At 41.9% G+C, this 20,236-nt stretch overlaps 2 protein-coding genes across 2 annotated transcripts; both read right to left on the bottom strand.

Annotated features, from left to right (window-relative positions):
* Nucleotides 1–4,354: 4,354 nt before the first annotated feature.
* On the bottom strand, nt 4,355–9,418 carry LOC136447153 (kiSS-1 receptor-like). The gene is made up of 5 exons (XM_066445851.1): nt 9,236–9,418; nt 8,375–8,452; nt 5,991–6,154; nt 5,374–5,565; nt 4,355–4,484 (listed from the first exon to the last, which is right to left on the bottom strand). The coding sequence occupies exons 1-5, from the start codon at nt 9,416–9,418 to the stop codon at nt 4,355–4,357; spliced, it is 747 nt and encodes a 248-aa protein (XP_066301948.1).
* Nucleotides 9,419–13,195: 3,777 nt separating this feature from the next.
* LOC136447152 (G-protein coupled receptor 54-like) lies at nt 13,196–15,881 on the bottom strand. The gene is made up of 3 exons (XM_066445850.1): nt 15,794–15,881; nt 14,997–15,135; nt 13,196–13,382 (listed from the first exon to the last, which is right to left on the bottom strand). The coding sequence occupies exons 1-3, from the start codon at nt 15,879–15,881 to the stop codon at nt 13,196–13,198; spliced, it is 414 nt and encodes a 137-aa protein (XP_066301947.1).
* Between the last annotated feature and the right edge of the window lie 4,355 nt (nt 15,882–20,236).

The following is a 20,236-nucleotide window of genomic DNA, read 5'->3' as shown; positions in this document are numbered from 1 at the left end:
AATGTTTTAATCTTTTTCCAGTGCTACGTTTTCTTTTCATGGCACACTTTCAGTTACGAAATGGAAGTCAAAAGTGGTATACTTGATCAGTGTAAGTCTATTCAGGTACAGTACCAGTACACTGATGTTCTGGTGACCTGTACCTAAATGACTTTCACTGTATTGTACACGATTGGGAAAAAACTCTGTTACAGATGACTTAATACTCTTGATACAATTTACTTGCTGCACAATACAAGCACTTACTGTATATTACACACTTAAACATTTCTTCTTCCACATCTTTTCTAGTGCACATTGCTTTTGTTACACATTTCTTTTTTCACATTACATGTACTTGTTAAAAATCTCTGTATTGCACATTGCTTTTATTACATATTTTCACATTTCTTTTTTCACATGTACATCACTTTTTACACATCTCTGCTATTGTACATTAGCCTGAGTGTCATACTGTTTCAGTTCCAGGCTCTACCTTCACAAACAGTCTGAGATCGCTGCCATTCAAGTCTGGAATAACTGTATTCGTCCAGAAATCTGGACGGGCATGCTGATTGGCTCCTTCTATCAGAGCTCCATGGGGGGAATTGTCCTTGTCACTCAGCCTAACGACTTTCTCCACATGTTATCTCTGAGGGTAGAGCCGGGAACTGAAACAGGATGACACTCAGGCTAATTGTACATTGCATTGTTACACATTGCACATCACTTGTTACACATCTCTACTATTGCACATTGCTCTTGTTACACATTTCTTTTTTCACATCAATTCTTTTCTAGTGCACATTGCTTTTGTTACACATTTCTTTTTAATATCAATTGTTACACACCTCTACTACAGTAAATGCAGAAAAGATCGCGGTGGTTTTAGTTTGCGATTTTTGTGGTGAACTCTTTACTGCAAACTTAAAACCACAGCGAAAAGCCGTTCCATTGTGTGCCTGTAGCGCTACTATTGTTTCAGTCGCTAACTCAAAACCACCGTGAACACTTCATTTTCTCCCTACCGCAAAATTAAATTCCCGTGAACATTTCTGCATTTACAACATTGCACAGTGCTTTGGTGCACATTTCACATCACTTGTTACACATCTCTACTATTGTACATTGCTTTTGTTACACATTTCTTTTTTCACATTACTTGTTGTTACACATCTCTATTATTGCACATGGCTTTGTTACACTGTTCTTTTTGTACATTTCTTATTTCACAGTTCGTACAACACATCTTCGCTATTGCACATCACTTTGTTACAAATTTCACATCACTTAATACCTGGACTGTGAACCTAACACCTTTACACGACATCTTTTTAGGTACACAGCCCTATATGTCACACATTTCTGCTATTGCTTCAGTTATACACATTAAAAAGATTGACATCACTTTCAAAGCAAATCTCTGGCACAGTACTACATGGTATGGCGACCTTGAAAAGATGACCTTTGCCAAGGAACACCTGTTCCGCCATACCTTCCACTTTAAATCGAGAAGCGTAATAAATAGATAAATCTTAATTCTGCTGCACATTTCTTTTCTTATATGGCTTCTGCCACCATGTGCACTTTTGTTTTACGCCAGTTTTTACATATTGATATACATGGCTCTTCTTATACACATCTACGTATGTGTATGTTTTGTTGTTGTGTCTGTTTATGTTTTTATGTGTGTATGCTTGGGAGTTGTGCTTGTGAGTGCGTGTCTTTGTGTATGTGTCTCTTCATGTATAAGTGTGACCTTGTGTGTGTGTGTGTGTGTGTTTGTATGTCTGCTTGTGAGAGAGTGTCTATGCTTTGGAGTGAGTGAGTGTGTGTTAGTATGTCTGTGAGAGAGTGTGTATGCTTTAGAGTGAGTGTGTGTTAGTATGTCTGCTTGTGAGAGTGTGTTTGCTTTGGAGTGACTAGTGTGTGTTAGTATGTCTGCTTGTGAGAGTGTGTCTATGCTTTGGAGTAAGTGTGTGTGTGTGTTAGTATGTCTGCTTGTGTGAGAGTGTGTCTATGCTTTGGAGTAAGTGTGTGTGTGTTAGTATGTCTGCTTGTGAGAGTGTGTATGCTTTAGAGTGTGTGTGTGTGTGTTTGTATGTCTGCTTGTGAGAGAGTGTCTATGCTTTGGAGTGAGTGAGTGTGTGTTAGTATGTCTGTGAGAGAGTGTGTATGCTTTAGAGTGAGTGTGTGTTAGTATGTCTGCTTGTGAGAGTGTGTTTGCTTTGGAGTGACTAGTGTGTGTTAGTATGTCTGCTTGTGAGAGTGTGTCTATGCTTTGGAGTAAGTGTGTGTGTGTGTGTTTGTATGTCTGCTTGTGAGAGTGTGTCTGCTTTGGAGTGACTAGTGTGTGTTAGTATGTCTGCTTGTGAGAGAGTGTGTCTATGCTTTGGAGTGAGTGTGAGTTAGTATGTCTGCTTGTGAGAGAGTGTGTCTATGCCTTGGAGTAAGTGTGTGTGTGTGTTTGTATGTCTGCTTGTGAGAGTGTGTCTGCTTTGGAGTGACTAGTGTGTGTTAGTATGTCTGCTTGTGAGAGTGTGTCTATACTTTGGAGTAAGTGTGTGTGTGTTAGTATGTCTGCTTGTGTGAGAGTGTGTCTATGCTTTGGAGTGAGTGTGTGTTAGTATGTCTGCTTGTGAGAGTGTGTCTGCTTTGGAGTGACTAGTGTGTGTTAGTATGTCTGCTTGTGAGAGAGTGTGTCTATGCTTTGGAGTGAGTATGAGTTAGTATGTCTGCTTGTGAGAGAGTCTATGCTTTGGAGTGAGTGTGTGTTAGTATGTGTGCTTGTGAGAGTGTGTCTATGCTTTGGAGTAAGTGTGTGTGTGTGTTAGTATGTCTGCTTGTGAGAGAGTGTGTCTATGCTTTGGAGTGAGTGTGAGTATGTCTGCTTGTGAGAGAGTGTGTCTATGCTTTGGAGTGAGTGTGAGTATGTCTGCTTGTGAGAGAGTGTGTCTATGCTTTGGAGTGAGTGTGAGTATGTCTGCTTGTGAGAGAGTGTGTGTGTCTGCTTGTCTCAGTGTCTGTGCTGTTTGTCCTCCAAATAAAAAAAACTGGACTCAGGAATTTTTAACTCACTTGCTCTGTCTTGCTTATGCAAGTATGCCATCAGCGAAGGGTCAAAGGTTGCTGGAAGTGTATATTGGACTTTTGGTTAAAACTTTTTTCTTGCCAACTGGCATAACCTAAACTTATTAATATGATACTAATGTTATTGTGTTAAGATGTTTTAAACCTATATGGCACTTCATTGATGGCACTTAATGCCATCTGTCCTAACCGTAGTCTAAGTTGAGGCCAATATGGTATTATTTTCCTTAAAAATATGTACATATTTTCCATATATACATAGACTAACATTTCACAAGTTTTGTTCTTAGCTGCCATTGCTTATTAATACAGTGACATGTGAACCCAATAGATGATTGGTTAAATGCTGAATGGCCAGCATAACACCAGATTCTGTGTTTTCTGAGGTATTTTAGATATCTTAGATGAACCTTTGTGCTAAGTTAAACCAAGGATCTCTCTATATCTATAACCATCTTAGTCAAACACAATTTTTACTTGATATAACGTTACATACATGTATACTGTATGTGGAGGACTATATACAGTCTTCTAAGGTACCATGGTTGTTGTTTACCGATACGCGATGGAGGTCATATATGATTATGTGGTGCAGCAAACAACTCCTCGGTATCTGCTAGAGCTAAGAACTTGGTGTGGTAAACATAAGTGAGGGGTGCATCCTCTATATTCTAGCCATCTAACTCCTCTAGTAAATAATAGTACAATTCATTCCTCTTTTGGGGAAATGTCGTCCTGGGACAGCCCTATGTTCTGACAGCTCAAAGGATAAAGTGTCTGAACGCGCCGAAAATAAGTCAGTTGGAAAATAGGGGTGTCTGAACATAGGGATGTCTGAACATAGGGCTCTATTAAACCATTTAGAAAGGCGGAGAAGGGCAGGCGCTATATTTACAGTATATCATACATACCTATATATATACAAACTGTACAAAAGAAGAAGAGGGGCAGTATATACAGGCTCAGTGTACCGGAGAATTCCCAGTATGTACAGGCCCAATGTGACTTTGAAAATCAGTCCATATTCATATTGATATATATGGCTCTTCTTATACACATCTATGTATGTGATTATCACTATGGAAACCAGTCATCACAGCCTTCCACACTTTGATAACAGCCAGACAGTTTTCAGTCTCACAATAGTTTGTCCATGTTGGCACATATGCATACGAGTACATGACCAGAATTATGATGTTCTCGTAGGGGTTAGGGTATTGGCAATAAAGCGTATAGTAGTGACTAGTGAAAGGACTGCCAGAAGCGTGGTTTCAGGCAGGCTACTTCAGACCTTGCTTGTGATGATCGCAGGTTGAATGCGCGCCACCTTGTGGTTTCTGATGGAGATGCAGGAGGACCGACGCCGCCGCATGAGGATGGAGGCGGTGCCTGTCGTGGGCAGCAAAAGTGGGCGTCTGCAATGGCAAAGAATCATAATAATAAGTTTATTGCAAATTCCTGCCCGAAGGCTAATTGCAAACACCATACATAGAATAATAGGGTACAAAAGGGTAAAAGAGGTTAGACTAGACTATACAAACGTAATTGTCTATAACTAGTGACTAGTGAAGGGTTTGACTTCTCTTTTGTAAGCAATGGAAGACGTAATGTCCCACCGTTTCTATAATTTGTGGGTTTTTGGTAGTTAAAAGAAGAATGGTCTTTCTTTGTCTGTAAGCTTAGAGAAATTCGTATAGCTTGTAGTGGTCTGGGTAGAATAAGTTAAAATCGGTAGGACACAAACCTCCGTGATGTGATTATGGTGTTTGTCGTGTGTTTGGTACACTCTTTACCAGGAATGGCGAAACTTGTAACAAACATGATGCATTAACTTATAACGAAATAATAGTGAAGTAATAGATATAGAAACAAATGATTCGGTATGACAACAAAATTACACACTATAGCTAAAACTTGTTTGCGGGATCGGAAAATAAAAATTCATATCAAGAAATATACACAAATCATTCTCATAAATAACCATTTTCACGTTATATGTGTTTTGCCGTCTTTTATGTCGTCCTTTTCGTTTCGGCAAACTGCCCGGCCAGGCCCCGGCTTGGAAATGTCACTCTCCAAGCAGAGGAGTAGGTCCGGCAGGTATTTGACGTGTTTTTAGGCGTTTTAGGCGTTTTTGTGGGGCTTTCTACTTTGTCATGTTTTTTTTTGTCTTGACAAAAAAAACATTACAAAGTAGAAAGCCTGACAAAAACGCCTAAAACACGTCAAAAAACAGCCGGACCCACTCCTCTGCTTGGAGAGTAGGAAATGTGACCCGAGCATAATATCAATAAAGAGACCTACTCCTTTGAGCTGCAGGCGGCGGACGACGACGGCACGGAGGACAGGGAGATCGGCGTCAGGTCCAGGTCGATCTTGTTGGGGTTGGCGGGCTGGGGTTGGCGGCCGCTCCCGAGAGCCCCGAGCTCCAGCGGGCGGCTGACGGACGGGGGGACGCCCGTGCCCGCCTCACGGTTGGAGCCCACGCGGCCGGATCTGAGAAAAAAACAACAGCGGTTACGTTATAGTGCAATCTTTATTGACACAACAAAAAGTACAGCGACTTTCGATCATCATCATCATCATCATCATCATCATCATCATCATCATCATCTTTGGTCCGGTGAGGTACACTCAATAAAGTTTTATTTGATTTCATAGTATCAAAGGGCTATAGAAACGGAGATGGGCACTGCCCAATACACGGAAAGGTCTGGTAAATATCTTAAAACTTAATAAGTAAGTTAACTAACTATATTTAGGTGTGTTTTAGTCGTAAACATTTCAATGTGCTTTGTGAAAGTTTGTATTGAATTTTGTGTATTGTTTAGTTACCAGGGCTGTAATAGCCTTCGGCTAGTTGGGTAGCCCTGGCTGTACTTTTTTTTCCACAGCCATATAAATCAATCAAATCAACTAACCTGAAGAAGCACGGACACGTCTTCTTCAAGTTCTTCCTGAACGCCTCTCCCAGGAAGACGTAGAGAATCGGGTTCAGGGCGGACTGAAGATACGTCAGGGTCACGGCGAAGATCTTCAAGGAGTGCATCGAGAAATTGCGCGGAAATCCCTTCGGATCCAGAACCTACCAAAACGAACGGACGAACAAGAAACACAGTTATCGTCGATGAAAGTTAGACATCCAGGTAATACGTACGATACGCCCAAAAATAGTTACTCAAGCAACTGGATATGACTCTGGAAGGTCCAAAATCAATGAAAATGATTTTCCAAAATCATATCCAGTTGCTTGAGTAACTGAACATTATTTGAAGCATAATTATCGTTGAAGCTAAATTTGAATTTGTATATCTAATTACAGTACCGTGACTTTGCCACAATAGATATGCACACTTTTACATCAATGAAAAATGGTGGTACAGTTTTTGCCCTGTTTGTTCGTTTGTTTTTGTGTGTGTGTGTTTGTGTGTGCGCGCGCGTCTGTGTGTGTGTGCGTGCGTTTGTGCGTGGGAGTGTGTGCGTATCCGTCATAATATCTTAATAGCCTCTGGAAGGATTACATGATATTTGATGTGGGTGGTTGTTGTGGACGCAAAGGTCAAGGCCGATTTTGGACCTCCTTGTGGCCGACCTTGGTACAGCAGCAAGACTTCCGGGTTTCGTATCTTTTGCAATGGACATGCTGTGGTCTTGATTTTTTCGTGGCAGATATGTGTTGAAGCAAAGAAGAAAAAGTGCAGCTTTTTAGGTTTGACTTTTTCGAATTCAACCAACCATGTCACGAGCAAGCACCCTATACTCCACATTTAAAAAAAAATCAAATTAAATCAAATTAAATGACATTTAATCACAGAACTTGAAGACCACGTTCTCAAGCTGGTGGCTTATGTTAGTGTCGTCATCGAAACAAAGGATATAACAAAATACAATAAAACAGATACAGTCAAACAAATACTGAAAGCAAATCCAAAAATAAGAAAGTAATATAAGACATTCCGTAGGTAAGAAATATTCCATAATGTAAATTATAAACTTTATCATTCCAAGTTGAAAACCGGTAGGATATAAATTATACAATAGATGTGTTATTGAAATCTTTTAAATTCATTCAGAAAGGATTGAGTAATATCTTGGTGTTTTCAGAATTGGAAAGAGATGGAGAGCCACGAAGAAATAGATTAACTAATGCATAATCTGAAAGATCATTGAGGTTTGTAACAAATCCCACCAGTATTTCTAAATTGCTGAAGAGTGCTGAACTTAGTTGGGTATAGTTAGGGCCAATACTCCGCATTGGTTTTTAGACACTTATTCTACACGCCAACACGCCACCCGCACCAATCATCATACAACCTATCCCATAGAATTGCTGTGCAGGTGGTTTGGAGAGTGGGAATCATTTCAACAATAGTCACCGCCACTTGTACCCTCGTAGGAGTCGATTGCTACGTGTGTTCATGACATGACCTTTTCTTGAGTTCTGGTAGATATTCATTAAGGCAGTTTCAGCAACATATGAGCACCATGTTTGGCTATATGAGTGGGACTCATTGTAGAATCTGCGAAGCGGTGCATGCGAAAACGTCAAACCAACCTATACTTACGCCAAAAATAGTTACTCAAGCAACTGGATAAAATTTTGAAACAGTCAGACGTTTCAGACAGCATCCGCTATCTTTCGTCAGTGAATTTTATCCAGTTGCTTGAGTAACTATCTTTGGCGTATCTTATTACCTGGATGTCTAACATTCATCAACGCAACCTATACTCGGGTCCTTCGCACCTAAAACTAACGCTCAAAATATATGGGTAGGGCCGGTTGTATTTACTCGAAACTAAACCTTTCCATCATATACTGTTATTCACTTTATCTTCACGGTAGCAAAATTTCACGGTGTAAAGAAAATTTTCACTGAACTTTAACTTCACGGTGGTGGCAAGTGATTTACAGAAAGGTAGTTTTTCACGGTGATGATAAGATCACGGTACAGGGGTGACAGTGAAAACAGTGAAAATAAAGTTACAGTGAAAGAAGCAAGAATCGCAGTCTTTTTAAATTTTTCAGCTATTTGTAGTCAGCAAAAGGCAGGAACCTATGGATAGATTACGATGTTATTTGGTAGGTGGGTAGGTGTTAGGATGATGAAGGCCAATGTCAATTTTGGGTCCCCTGCAGTGCGACCAGGGTACTAAAGCGACATGGCATGGTCTTGATTTGTTGGTGGTAGATTGCCTTTGATGTCAGGAATAAGTGGTGTGGGTTTGGGCATAACAGCTTGTTTTGTATTTTGAATACAAAAATGGCGTTCGCCAGAGGGAAGGGCGGCAATGAAAAAGTGCCAACCTGCCACAGGATGATCAGGTGGTTCGGCAACCAACAGATGGCGAACATCAGCGCCATGGCAACGATCATCAGGCAAACCTGAGGTGGGGAGAATAAAGGAATGAATAAATAAAAACAACTCCATTCTATATCAGTTGCAACCAATATGTTGTGACGAAGTTTGATCTTAACTTCAACACAAAGCAAATATTGCTCACCTCAAATTTTCGGTCCCACTACGCCGACCTTCTTCAGATGACTTTGTGTTGAGGTAAAGATCAAACTTCGTAATGGAATTCAACAACACAGATGAGCTTTCATACCAACCAATATGTTGTTTGCCAGATCTCCATTCGCCATATGTATACACAGTCTGTTTGTGAACTGTAAGAAATATTCCAAATTCATTTTACTTTGAATTTAATGATTGGTCCATTTATGAAATGTCGTGGATCCAGAAGGCCGATGTTCGAGCCCGCTCGCTATGACACAAGGGTTACATTCGGTAAGGTAGGGTACTTTTGGGTATGTTTACTTGATTTTTTTCTCAGAGTTTCAGCTTGAACAACCCTTTGTTTTATTTGTATGGTGGACCCTTGTGATTTTTGAAGATTGAAATTCGGGTTAGTACTTTTATGAGACATTGTTTCAGTGTATTTTAACATGCTTTCCTATGTGTAGCCATAATACTGAATGTATTTAAGCTCGCGTGGTTTTTATTTCGCGCAGAGGCGAAAATGGAGTGTTTGCGGTGGTTTTCAGTTTGCGGCAGCGTCATAGTCACATTCTGCTACAGTATTGGACAAACATGTTCGCGGTGAAACGGTCGCCGCGAAAACCGCGAACATAAAACCACCGCGAACATTTCTGCATTTACAGTACCTTTCGCTTCTTCCGGAGGGCCTTCTGTCGGAACTGGAAGGGCAGCTGCTCAATCCCAGGGTACACCGCGTTGCTGCCCCAGAGCTGCTGGACAACCCGCATGCAGCTCCATGAGGCCACCGCTAGGGGGAGCACGTAGGTCAGGACCATGATGGTGATCCAGTAGGCCATTTGTCCGTACATGCTGGACCAGCGCTGTTTGGAGATTACGAAAGGTGGTCATTTAAGGATGAACTTTGAACGTTAAACACCATAGCAGCATCAATCGTTTGTGCTAAGGCCAAACACACGGCCTATTCTAGTTTAAGTCGCTTTCTGTCAGGTATACACTGATGCTGTTTGTCATTAAAGTAAATGTAAAAGCGAACAACCAAGAAAGCAAACAAGCAAACAAAACAGAGGATCTAAAGCTGTCATACTCCATGCAACAGGTAAGAATGTGTTGAAATAAGTACAGCATGAATCAGCTGCATGATAGTTTTAAAACAAACAAAGAAACAAACAAACAAACAAACAAACAGAAAATGTAAATAATGCCATACTTCCATGCAGTAGGTGTTTTGGTTGCTGTGCCATTCTACGTAATTGAGGTCAAAGTTCACTGCTAGCGGTGACGCAACCAGGAGGGCCACTGAAGGTAAAACATTCGACTCAAGGTCAGAGAAATAAACTTCAAGATCAATTTTGCGTTCAAAAATTATTCTGGTAGTTAATAACAAACGATATGATACAAAATATAATAAACAACGATTCCTCTTTCGACCCGGGACTTAACGGCTAAAGTTACTCTCATGTATGCACAAAATGTACATTATGAGAAATGTATTACAACGAAACAAGTCCTGTACTTCCACTTGATTCAAGATATATTATACCCTCTCCAATGGCACGGCATTGGGACCAGCATTGGAACCTGCTAGGGATTCCAGATCCTACAGATTCTCGTTCAATAACCCTAACAAAAAGGCCACTATTTCACCTTGTGAATACGTTTGTAAAGATAGTACAGCCCCAAACTAGCCGTTTATTACTCTCCAAGCAGAGGTTCGGTTCCGACAGGTTTTTTTTACATGTTTTCGGCGTTTTTGTCGGGCTTTCTATTTTGTCCCGTTTTCTCTATGTCACCTAACCAGCGATTACGTGACATACGGAAAACGGGACAAAATAGAAAGCCCGACAAAAACGCTGAAATCACGTCAAAAACCACCCGGAACCGAACAACCTGCTTGGAGAGTAGCCGTTTTAGGCTGCTGAGTGTTTAATTTCCTGTAAGGGTTAAGACCGAACTGCCAACAGGAAAGAAAAAGAAGTCCTGTTACAAATTGAAGTTTGATAAGCATCACGCTAAATTTATCGTCAGAAAAAATTGCTATTCACAGAATCCTATCCGTGCCTGCTGATTACTTTGATGTGGTTATATCTGATCTTATTCTGTTATGGGCGTCGCCAAGGTAACCGTAAGTTTAACAGCGGAGTCTTATCAGAGCCTGATTGAGCAGTCGCGGAGCACAAGGGTACCCAAGCCCGAAGCGATGTGACTCAATTTCGAATGCTGCGAGCGAAGGCAGGATTTCTAAAGCTGGGCCTAGTCAGGATGTTCCATCGTGGCAACGTGCGCAGAGCTAGCTGTGCGCCAGCGCTTTGAAATGGTATGGCGCTGAGAAGGCTTGAAAGCGACTCGAGAAAAAAATTAATTGTGTCCAGAGGCGGTAAAATTGTGTTCTATCAGTCTATCCAGTCTTTGAACCTACAATACGGCAATCAGAGTTTATGACTATTCATAAAGCCCGATAAAGCTACTAGGCTTCTAAGAAACGGACTGCAGTGAATTGGTGGAGAGATATGAGAAATAAAAGGGATGGGGATATGTTTTACGGAAAGGTGGCGGAGAAAATGAACGAATTTATGTCCTGGAAAACAACAACAACAGCGCATTTCATATTGGCATTTCCATTCCTAGTTTCGCAAATGTGCTAAACAATGTTAGTAAAGGTCACTACCATAAATATTTCAGCATTTCTTTTTTCTTTCCATTTTTTGGGCCCTAATTTTGCTGTGGTTGCCTTTCAAAGGAGTGTCCCATCAGGCGTCCTTCTTATATGATATCCGGAGCGTTGATCCAAGTCGGTGCCAGAAATGCCTCGGGCTGCCGAACAGATTGGGTACCGGCCCTCTCGAGTCTGGAACCAGACGTGTTATCTGCTTGATGAGCTGATTAAAGGCGAGCGAACGACAGCCGTACAAGCAACGTGGCACCTGGGGCGACGGAGGTTCCTGCTTTAGAATTTTCCGGCATTTCTCTTTGCGCCTGATCAATTATATTACTTTCGTCAGAAGAGCTCTCTCTCTCTCTGTAAGATGCGATACGATACTCTGTTATTTTTAAAACGCGAATGTAGTCCCATATCCTTTTTGAGGTCGGCATCATCGGTCTGCTCGCCTATCTGCTCGGCCACTTGACACCAATATTGTAAACAACTTAACACTGTTGAAATGTATGACTTTGTACTGACCAGTCCAGATGATGGCGCTAGACACGGTTGAAATGTTTGAATTTGTACTGACCAGTCCAGACGATGGTGCTATACACGGTCGACATGTTTAGATTTGTACTGACCAGTCTAGATGAAGCTAAAGGTGCTAAACACGGTTGAAATGTTTGAATTTGTAGCAAATTTTGCACTGACCAGTCCAGATGATGGCGCTAAACACTGTTGAAATGTTTGAATTTGTAGCAAATTTTGTACTGACCAGTCCAGTCCAGATGAAGGTGCTAAACACGGTTGAAATGTTTGAATTTGTGGCAAATTTTGTACTGACCAGTCCAGTCCAGATGACGGTGCTAAACACTGTTGAAATGTTTGAATTTGTAGTAAGTTTTGTACTGACCAGTCCAGATGATGGTGCTGATGACGATGGCGGAGCGCGGAGTCCGGTAGTTGATGGAGGCGATGGGGTGGACGATGGCGAAGTACCGGTCCACACTGAGTGACGTCATAGAAAAGCAGGATGCCTCTACGGTCGTCTGAGGAAAAAAACAAACAAACAAACAAAAATGAAGGAAAAAAAAGATGCATGTATTTGCAAGCTCATGTCCGAAGGCTAGTTGCAAGGTGATACACAGATACGATACCGTAAAAATAAAGGTACAGCCTACAGAGTCTGACTTTCTACATACATCACCGGGGTTTGACCTCTTCTCTGGAAGTCGTGGCTAATGAACAGTCTCATGTTTTCAATGATGAGTGGGTTTTGTTATTTTTGAAAGAAATGTAGTTTTTAACCAACCAACCAACCAACCAACCAACCAACCAACCAACCATCCAACCAACTAACCAACCAACCAACCAACCAACCAACCAACCAACCAACCATCCAACCAACCAACCAACCAACCAACCAACCAACCAACCAACCATCCAACCAACCAACCAACCATCCAACCAACCAACCAACCAACCAACCAACCAACCAACCAACCAACCATCCAACCAACCAACCAACCAACCAACCAACCAACCAACCAACCATCCAACCAACCAACCAACCAACCAACCAACCATCCAACCAACCAACCAACCAACCAACCATGCAACCAACTAACCAACCAACCAACCAACCAACCAACCATCCAACCAACTAACCAACCAACCAACCAACCAACCAACCAACCATCCAACCAACTAACCAACCAACCAACCAACCAACCAACCATCCAACCAACCAACCAACCAACCAACCAACCAACCAACCAACCATCCAACCAAACAACCAACCAACCAACCAACCAACCAACCAACCAACCAACCAGCCAGCCAGCCAGCCAACCGACCAACCAACCGACCAACCAACCGGTTAACCAATCGGTTAACCAACCGGTTAACCAACCAACCAACCAATCGACCAACCAACCAACCAATCGACCAACCAACCAGCCAACTATATGTATATATAGATATACTATACAGATACAGATAGAGATACCTGCATGAAGAAGAAGACGAACTTGCACATGTTCCTCCCCAGCGTCCAGCTGGTCGTGGCGAACATGTAAGCGGTGAAGGGGGAGCAGAAGATAAGGAAGGACAGGTCTGCCACCGCCATGCTCACGATGTAGTGGTTCGTCGGCGTCTTCATTTCGTTATATCTGAGTGACAAAAAAAGGAAACAATATAAGGAGCTTCCTTAGACTAAGATGAGATTACCTTGTGAATAATACAAGCTGTTATACCCTTTTGCAAACGGTTGCAAACATGTCCTAAATCAGCCGATAGGGTGCCATGAATGGGTTGTATTTTAGAGAATACATGTATTATATAGAATCCAACGCGATGTATTCCGTATCGCCCTAGGTACCTGCCCGACACCGTGTTGTATTTTATATGCTATGTCATACCCACCCGAAAAAAACACATGTTTCAATGCGAAATGTGCCATGAGTTGAGAAAATTGTGTCCTCGAACAAAAAATTGTAACAACCTCGATTCCAATTTCATTTTTGACAGCGACCGGCGCACGCGAAGGGCGTTCGAATCATGCGATGGAAGCCAGTGCAATACGACTGCGATACCCGGGCAATATGGTAAGATATAGACCAGTCCGGAACACCCGTATCGAACGTTATTCCGGCCCAGGCATGACATGAGTTTGTAATTATCATCACCATGACATAAGATCTCACCCATACTGTAAATACCAGAATTCAGATCTCGTGTCAAGTTGTATGTACATTGTGATTTTGCAGCATGTGACCATATATGTTGATATTGAATTATAATCAGTGAGTCAATTTTACAGTGTATGAAAGTGGAATACTTTGTATTTTGTAATTATCATCAATGACGTTAGGTTTTACCAATACTGTTAAAAAACTGAATACAATGATTGCCGAAATCCTACCCAATACAATTTCGTATGATATCTTTTAACCTTTTATACTGTGCTGTGCACGATAGTTGTATAAACAATGTATGTATTCTCACCGCAATTCAGTCTTTTGACTGGAAGTGTGATATGTTGTGTGCAATGGCAATGTCAAATAAACCACTCATTCATTATTATTATTATGAGATTAGGGAGACTTGAACGCATGCTTCAGGAGGACCACCCCCTGCACGACTTATAGTGCCTCCCACGAGGTCAGGAGCCACCGGACTCAGACTCAGAAACTCTAGTGCAATACGTGTTCCTAAAGCCCGTACTAAGTGGCTCAGTAATTCCTTCCTCCACTGTGCAATACGACTGTATAACATGGCTTAAGTATAGATTTTAACTGCGTAATTGTCTTTCGTTATGTTTTATATCAGTCATATCAATGCAATATTAGTGGACTGCAAGTCATTGTTTTATGTGATTGTAATGTATAGACCATGTAATAAGTACTCTCCAAGCAGAGGATGGGTTCCGGCAGGTTTTTGACGTGTTTTAGGCGTTTTTGTCGGCCTTTCTACTTTTTCATTTTTTTTGGTCTCTAGAGACAAACTGTTTTTTGACGTGTTTTAGGCGTTTTTGACGTGTTTTGACGTGTTTTTTGACGTGTTTTAGGCGTTTTTGTCGGCCTTTCTACTTTTTCATTTTTTTTTTGTCTCTAGAGACAAAAAAAAATGAAAAAGTAGAAAGGCCGACAAAAACGCCTAAAACACGTCAAAAACCTGCCGGAACCCATCCTCTGCTTGGAGAGTAGTAATAAGGGCGTAATTCGGGCGTGTTTGCCCGCGAGTTCCTTACGAATAAAATCATTCATCATTCATTCATATCGTACTTGGTGATGATGTAGATGACCAGGGTGTTGACGGAGACGCCCACGGCACCGATGACTGCAAACAGCACGGGCACCACCCAGGCTTCCGGGCCGAGATGGCCGTCCTCCGGAGACTCTTCATACTCTCCAGTAAAGTTTCCTAGCAATCAATCGATTATTACACTATTAGTTAATAAAATCTCCAAATAAGGTCTTCAAATGATAACTAAAACAGCGAGTCTTCGCTTCGGGTGTGAAAATACCGGCGCTTCTGCGTTCGTTGTGCTTTATTCTGAATATCGTTTTTGTGAACATCCAAACATCTAATTTCTAAATTTTTCTAAAATTTTCTGTCAGCCACATGTTGACTGGCGAAATAGCCACATGTTGCCACATGTTGCCACATGTCAGCCACATGTTGACTGTTGACTTCTGCGTTCGTTGTGCTTTATTCTGAATATATGAAATAGCCACATGCTGCCACATGTCAGCCACATGTTGACTATTGACCCCTGCGTTCGTTGTGCTTTATTCTGAACATCGTTTTTGCAAACATCCAAACATCGAATTTCTGAATTTTTTTTTTCAGCCACATGTTGACTAGTGAAAATAGTAACATATCGAGGTCGAAAGCAAACTCCGATTTACACACGCGTTTTTGAGTCGACTTGGAGTCGACTCAGGACTGTGCAACGCACCCTAGGCCACTTATGTAGCGTTTTCTAGTAGGAAAACTCAAATTGAGCAGCCCAAAGCTCCTCACACACAGCCCAAAGTCGACTACGAAAACCTGTGTGTAAATCTGGCCTCCGTCTCACCTGTCCTGTTGTTCCAGCTGGCGTCCAGGAAACCGTCAGACCAAAGGTCCGAGTCTGGCGGGAGGATGTCCGCATCTTCCAGCTCCATCATGTACTACCTGCTGCAGCCGTCCGGCCGCTTGGAGTGTCTGCAACTTCTACCGCCGGAAAAGAAACGAAAGATGCCACAATCAGATTAACAGACCCACTCTACACCAAAAAGGAGGACTTCGAGTAGAAATACAGCTACTGCCCCGCGCACATATGGCTGCGCTTGACGGCGATTTCGTGATGTCTTAAATGAAGGAGAGCCCCACGTCCGACCGCTCCAAGTGCCTGCACCGTCTGCCACAGGGACAAACGAAAGAAATCACTCTCAGATCTACGGCCCACTCTAAGCCGGCACGTATCCGGAACGTGGTGTACGGTATACAGCCTTCTAAATAAACCCATTACAGCTGCCGAGTCTCTGATGTTGTCTTTGGTCAACGTTGCATCAGAGTAACGGCCGTTGGATAAGATATCTCTTTGAACACAACTATATGAACCTATAGAAGAGATATTAATCTTTAGAATGCGCAGACACGACCTTAAACGCTCACGTTGCGAACGCTCTGCATACGTACTTATCAAACCGAAAAAGAGAGCTTCATGTAGAAATACTCTCGAGTGTGAGCTCCCATGTTGGAGGAGAGTCTCATACAGAGCACGTTCAAGAATCCACCAATCTTCAAGAAGATGTTCAGACGCAATATCGTAACGGTTTCTCTTTGAACCCAAGATCTGACCCGGAGCACTTCAGAAGACACAATCTTTCCATCCAACCTCTTCTCAAAGAGAAGAACCCACCACAGATATGAATGCAGGTGCCACTAGCTATGCCTGGGCCAAAGAACCCTATCAATTAGATTTTACTCCTCCGCCCATGCGTTACATAATCAGATTACGCTTTTAGTTATGTATTTGACATCTTCAGACTCAGGAAACCGGGAAGATGTTTTGATCCCTACTTTATGACATACATCTGAAGAAAGACCGTGGTCGCAACGCTGATTTCCGTCTCGTTGCCATTCGAAAGGGTCAATGCCGCGTCATCATCTGGTGTGTTACGCCGAATGGCGGTTATACCGGCTATATAGATACAGATTCAGATCATCGATCCTTTCATATGGCAATGACCGTTTACAAGACAGAAACGTAGCCTCAACCAGGCCTTCCTACGGGGGTAAGGGGTCGTAAACTTCGGCAAAAAAGGGAATACTAGTAATTGAAAAGGACAGTCAATCCATAATCAGGTTATCATCCCCCCCCTTACTACGCCTGTAAATGAAACCCAATGGGGGCAAAACTTCCCTGGCAAATATTCTCTCTTAAGCACATCCAAACGTCGTGTCTGTTTCCTCATTACCCGAGCGTTGCAGGAGGAAAAGTGACTCTCGATAAAAAAGTTATCGCGCTAGTAGCTTAGAAATAGAATAGATCTAGACTGTGTTAGCTCGATACTGATTGAGTTTACACGTGTTAGATAGAATATAGGTCTTGAAAATAGCATGTGTAAAAACATGTCTTTTTCCTTTGTAAGTACATCTGATGTTCAAAATGTTCAGTAAAAAGTTGTTTTGCGGCATCTTGTTTTCTTAATTTGTAAGACATTATGCCAGCCTCACTGTCATGAAGTGGTGGATGCATAAAGTCGTTAATTCGTTCAGGCTAGGCAGCACGTTTCTTTGCTGTTTCATCAATAGCAGGGCATATTGGTAAAGGTAGGGGTTGCCAGCCCTTCCCTTTTAACGGCACCTCTTCGAACACGGTACCCGCATTTTACGTCCCTTCCGAAGACGGTCGTATTCCCAACGGGGATTAAACCCAGGATTGAACGGGATTCTCCCAGTTAGCAACTAATTGGAACCAGGCGCTCAATTGTGAGGCTGCTACCAGTTGAGCTATAAGGACATCCCTGGACACCTCATTCCCCTATGCAGAGCTGAATCCGCGTCAAGGACGTGGATTCGAATCTGGGCAGGAGAACGGGATGCCTACGTTACACCAAAGCAATTGTTAGACATATGTAAGCCCTGCGTATCAATCTAAGGCCAACTGTATTTTGAACATTCTGACCAGGAGACTCCTATCGTATCTGATTACAACAGGCTCCATTCCGCCAAGTCCAGCGCACCAACATTGTCAAAAAAATCAAAAGGTTTCTAGGACATTTCAAGTTTCTTTAATCCTTGCGAAATTTAACTTAGGCTTAAGAAACAAAACTCAGGTGTGTTTCCTGTTATGGTCCTGAAATAATCATATTTTTTTTTTCAGATTTCGACCGAAGCGATCCAACAAATATGATTCAACAGTGTACAATTGGATGTATCAGTACACTGGTATTTTCAACACGATGTTGTAATTGTGCAGATATTCATTGTAGAAGAGCAAGTAAACTGAACAAAGATGTACAATGTTTACTACACATTCCTACATCAACTGTTCGAAGCCTTAATCTGTCAAAAGAGGGTGAAACGTAGGAAGTCTGTGAGAAGATTTGCACGACTTCTTGGATTCTATTTTGATTTTTCTTCACACATCAGATCGAACATTTTATGTCCCTTACCAGCGCGGCGGTAGCAAACCAGCTCCTTGTACGTCTCAAGCTTCTAAGAACTTACACAGCGAATTCGACGATTCAAGTTCCAATTACAAAAGCTTGCCGCACCTTCATCAACACACTAGAAGTAGGTGTCTAGACGTGCGTCTTTTTGTCTGAAGTTTCGATACATCATATTCCGAACACCTCCTTTGATGAATTTGACGATACAAGTTTCATTTTACAAAGGTTTGTCGCACCTTCATCAGCTCTCCCAACACTAGAAGTATAACTAAGGGGTCTAGGCGTTCTTTCATCCTCCTGCCTGTCAAGTTTTGATCCATCAAAGTCCAAACACCTTTGATGAATTTGACGATGCAAGTTTCATTTTACAAAGGCTTGTCGCACATTCAACACCAACTGCTAACACTATCAACAGAACTCGGGGCTCTAGACGTCCTTTCATTCTCCTGTTTTTGAAGTTTCAATACATCAAAGTCCCAACGCCTTTGGTCCGCTCACGTGGCATGACTGTGTAGCGTACAGTAAATCGCGTTTTAACTTGATTTCCTATATACCCCTACACAAATCTCTGATGACGTCTATTGCAGTTTTCGAAGATCGCTGTGTACGTACTGCATCCGGTTTCTTAAAACGACGTATAAACACTTACCATTTGGAAGAAGTACATGTGTTACTATGGAGATTGGAACTAGAATAGGAGGGCAAAGAATGAGATCTGCGCTCGCTGCTTGCCTGGTCAAGACTGCTGTAGATAGACAGGCGTCTATCTCATTTATTGATCACTAATCAGTTACAGATGTCTGGTGCCTCTGTTATAGGACCACCAGTGGATTGACTAAGCTCGTCTTCCTGTTATTACAGCTAAAGATCTTGCACCTTCTTGATGTGTTCACGACTCACGTACTTTTATCTTGATGCAGCAGTTAGGCAAACAACTCAGCAATTGAAACGCCAATGAAACAAAGGGGATTATACAAGACCAAGCGCAACGGCAGTGCCATGTTTTTGCGTAAAGCATGGAGAAAAAGGTAAAAACAAGAAAATATCATGTGCTGGCTCCAAAAGGCTGGTCAAAGTCCATCAAAACGTGACCTCACGCCTGTACTGTAATAGACATTTAGTTCGCGCTTGCACACTGCAGCCGCTGACGTATTAGCGTTCGAATAGCCGTCACCCTCTTGCGGAAATAACTATATCGGGGCAACATTTGACGCATTCGTGAAGGCGCAGCTGGCAAGCGCCAGAAAATTAAATCTACCAGAGGACGACCTGGCATCATTGTGCTTCCTGGATGTCATTTCTTCGTGCCTTTCTTCTTTTAGGACACAACATCATGAGAGGGGTCATGTAGATAAAGCAATACTAGACAAACGATCTAGTTTAGTGTTTTTCGAGATTTCAAAAATCTAATCTAGATTTTTTGTGAATTCCTTAATGCTATAGCCGTAGCATTATCATGCGCGTGATTACCCCAGTGTCGGAGTGATTTAAGCAATGTAGAAGTAATAATAATTTTGGCATTCTGCAAATTGAAACGACTTTCACTCGTACAATATATGTAAATTTGGTAGTTAAGACCATCATTTCAAATAGGTCATGCTAATTACAGTCTTTTTCGCATAATGAATGAGACAAGATGAAAAGTATAGAAATGCTCTAAATATTTCATTTAGATATGAGATCTCCGAACTCTGTTTATCCCGAGACCTGAATTGCTACCCCAAATCCTGACAAAAAAAAACTACCACAACGACAACCACAACCACAGCTGTCAGCAAAACGCTCAGAGAAACAATAATTAATTGATATGCACTTTGGAGGAGCTGGTTAGAAATGACTTACGTATCTATGATAAAAAT

This window comes from Branchiostoma lanceolatum, chromosome 13 (genome assembly GCF_035083965.1).
Source record: "Branchiostoma lanceolatum isolate klBraLanc5 chromosome 13, klBraLanc5.hap2, whole genome shotgun sequence".
Taxonomy (NCBI): Eukaryota; Metazoa; Chordata; class Leptocardii; order Amphioxiformes; family Branchiostomatidae; genus Branchiostoma; species Branchiostoma lanceolatum.
Note: the sequence above shows the minus strand (reverse complement) of the source record. Positions and strands in the feature narration are given on the sequence as shown.

What these genes read in the sequence shown, in the direction of transcription:
- LOC136447153 (XM_066445851.1), bottom strand. Translation starts at nt 9,418, where the DNA reads ATGTACGGACAAATGGCCTACTGGATCACCATCATGGTCCTGACCTAC. An exon ending in CCCTCCGGAAGAAGCGAAAG is followed by an intron (nt 8,453 to 9,235) that starts GTACTGTAAATG and finishes TCCCCACCTCAG; the next exon opens with GTTTGCCTGATGATCGTTGC. An exon ending in GCCGCCTGCAGCTCAAAGGA is followed by an intron (nt 4,485 to 5,373) that starts GTAGGTCTCTTT and finishes TTGCCATTGCAG; the next exon opens with ACGCCCACTTTTGCTGCCCA.
- LOC136447152 (XM_066445850.1), bottom strand. Translation starts at nt 15,881, where the DNA reads ATGGAGCTGGAAGATGCGGACATCCTCCCGCCAGACTCGGACCTTTGG. An exon ending in CAGCTGGAACAACAGGACAG is followed by an intron (nt 15,136 to 15,793) that starts GTGAGACGGAGG and finishes ATTGATTGCTAG; the next exon opens with GAAACTTTACTGGAGAGTAT. An exon ending in GTCATCTACATCATCACCAA is followed by an intron (nt 13,383 to 14,996) that starts GTACGATATGAA and finishes TTTGTCACTCAG; the next exon opens with ATATAACGAAATGAAGACGC.